Raw genomic sequence first — 2,500 nt, 5'->3', positions numbered from 1 at the left:
ATACCAGATCAAGAAGAAGAACTACAGGAACTCTGGCGTTGTCATTCTCAACCACTGCAAGGTGAAGAAACACAGTCACAACAAGGGTTAGGCGATATGGAGCAAAAATCATATCTCTGTATTTTTAGGCTGCATGGCGATACACAATATTTATCGCAATATTTTCTACAAAGTGTGCAAAATGTTCAGTTGTAAGTTAAGCAACATGTGAGATGTCACAAGCACTTTTATTAAAACAAGACTGTGATCAAAATAAAATGCAAAGACAGGGTTTCCTTCCCTGTCTAATTGGTGCTTTCACAACATATTGACACAATGGGATTTCTTTTGATAAATAATCATCAGTAATGTGGATATGTCTAAGTGGGTAAAGGCAAATAATAGAACAGCTGGAACAGTAAGTTCAGAAAATTACATCACTTTACTATAATGCAGCTTTTAAACCAGAAAAAGACCCTTATGACACTTACGCCATATCACAATATTACGATATCCAGAATGTAAGGTAATATCTAGTCTCATATCATGATATCGATATATCGATATAATATCAATATATTGCCCAGCCTTAGTCACAATCCCCCCAATCTCTGCCTGTTTACCTCACCTCCGCTTCTCTGTGATGCATCTAGCATGCGTCAGCACACATCCTGCAGCTACTACCCACCTGGCTGAGTTGTTCCCCCCCCCCCGCTGCATAATCATAAGGTGCATTTCATGACATGGTCTAAATGTTGTCGTTTCTACCTGCAGATCATCAAAATGTATTCCTTCCTGGATTACATCATGGGCGGCTGTCAAATTCAGTTCACAGTGAGTTAGTGTGTGCACCCTCCATGAAATGTACAGCAGAGAGTCACTGTGTGTCGTGTGCAGGCTCACTCATGCTCTGTGTGTGGTGTGTGTGTGTGTGTGTGTGTGTGTGTGTGTGGGTGTGTGTGTGTGTGTCTGTGTGTGTGTGTGTGTGTCTGGGTGTGTGCGTGTGTGCGTGTGTGCATGTGTGCGTGTGCGCGCATGCGTGTGTGCGTGTGTGTGTTTATCCCAGGTGGCGATAGACTTCACAGCGTCCAATGGGGACCCCAGGAACAGCTGCTCTCTCCACTACATCCACCCCTACCAGCCCAATGAGTACCTCAAGGCCCTGGTGGCCGTAGGGGAGATCTGCCAAGACTATGACAGGTGCAGAGCACTTCATCAATGCCTTTTTGATAATCAGTCACTTTCAAATGTCCTATGGATTTCCAATACTACTGCTATACTTAAATCATACCGTGTGCATTCCCAAACGTAAGAATGCCACGGCTCAATTTGAAATCTATAATCTTCTGCGGCCCACCGATCAACACACAAGACTAAGATTAACTATTTCCTTATATATTTTTTTCATAAACGTGAATGTGGGCATACGGCAATGAAGTGTAAATTATAATCCATCCACACGTTACAATTTGTACAGCAACAAATGTAAGAAATTAAGTGCAAATAGTAAATTCTTAAGGCTGTATCCTACAATAACAGATTAATTTGTATCTTGTGATGATTGGGTTGTGGAGGTTGATTCTTACTTAACAGCTTTCCTTTTGCAACCTAATAGCCGCCGCTCCATTTGTACTCTTTCACCACCGACATGATATAAGAGACGTTCCGGGATCAAAAAATAGGTCAGATAAATGAAGAATAACACGTCATTTAAATCCCATGGCCTTGTTTTATTAGTTCTGATTACTTTTTTAATGCTAATATTTAATCATAAATATTTTATGGTCATTTCAAATTTAATTACATTTTAAAATAAATTTTCATTTATTTACTGTAAATGACCTGCAGTACATTCACGGCCCACCAGGGGGCTGCGCCTGACACTTTGGGAATCACTGTACACAGGATGTGATATGATCAACCATAGAGACAGTCCGCATGTCTGGGAACGCCCACAAAATGTTAAACGGCTAGTGCGCGAGTGGGGTAAAACCGCCCATATATCTCATGGGCTGACTCACCAAAAGACGGTGCTGTGGCTCTAAACTACATGTTTCATTCATTTACCTTTATTTATTCAGGAAAAGTCAGTTGAGAGCGTAAGCCATCTTTTACAATGACGCCCTGACATAATACAAATACAACAAAACATCACAATCAACACCAAGTATCAAAAGAACACAAAGCCAATACAGTACGAATAATACACAGCATTTCAGATACTAAAAACAGGAACACTCAACTGTTACTGTATCTGGGGGTTCTAGAGCAGAACACAAGACGTCTGCTCAGATGTGCGTTTACTGTGGTGGTTAAATCCTCGATCGTGTCTGCCGGGGCTGGGCTATCAGCTAAATTCTAACTTTGCTGAATGGATAGAACGGGGGTTTTTACCCCACCCTGACCACGCCCCCAGCCAGGCTGAGCCAGCTAAACCAGCGTCTATGATACAGACCAGAACAAATCCAAAACCATTTGGTTGCCCTCTAACAATGAGCATCCTGCTCTTTTATAAAGTGAT

The 2,500-nt window shown here is 41.7% G+C and overlaps 1 protein-coding gene across 1 annotated transcript in view; it reads left to right on the top strand.

Annotated features, from left to right (window-relative positions):
• Nucleotides 1-2,500, top strand: part of cpne4b (copine IVb) — a gene marked incomplete at both ends in the record, with an annotated part of 28,773 nt that overhangs the window by 15,892 nt on the left and 10,381 nt on the right. The window contains 3 exons of the mRNA XM_083646892.1: nt 1-61; nt 754-813; nt 1,046-1,179. The exon at nt 1-61 is cut by the window's left edge and continues 26 nt beyond it. Coding sequence (XP_083503018.1) covers nt 1-61; nt 754-813; nt 1,046-1,179 — 255 coding nt within the window. The remainder of the gene's footprint in view (nt 62-753; nt 814-1,045; nt 1,180-2,500) is intronic.

Source organism: Poromitra crassiceps (genome assembly GCF_964638095.1).
Source record: "Poromitra crassiceps genome assembly, chromosome: 11".
In the NCBI taxonomy this organism is placed as follows: Eukaryota; Metazoa; Chordata; class Actinopteri; order Beryciformes; family Melamphaidae; genus Poromitra; species Poromitra crassiceps.
The sequence above is the reverse complement of the archived record's forward strand: the minus strand, read 5'-3'. Positions and strand labels throughout refer to the sequence as shown.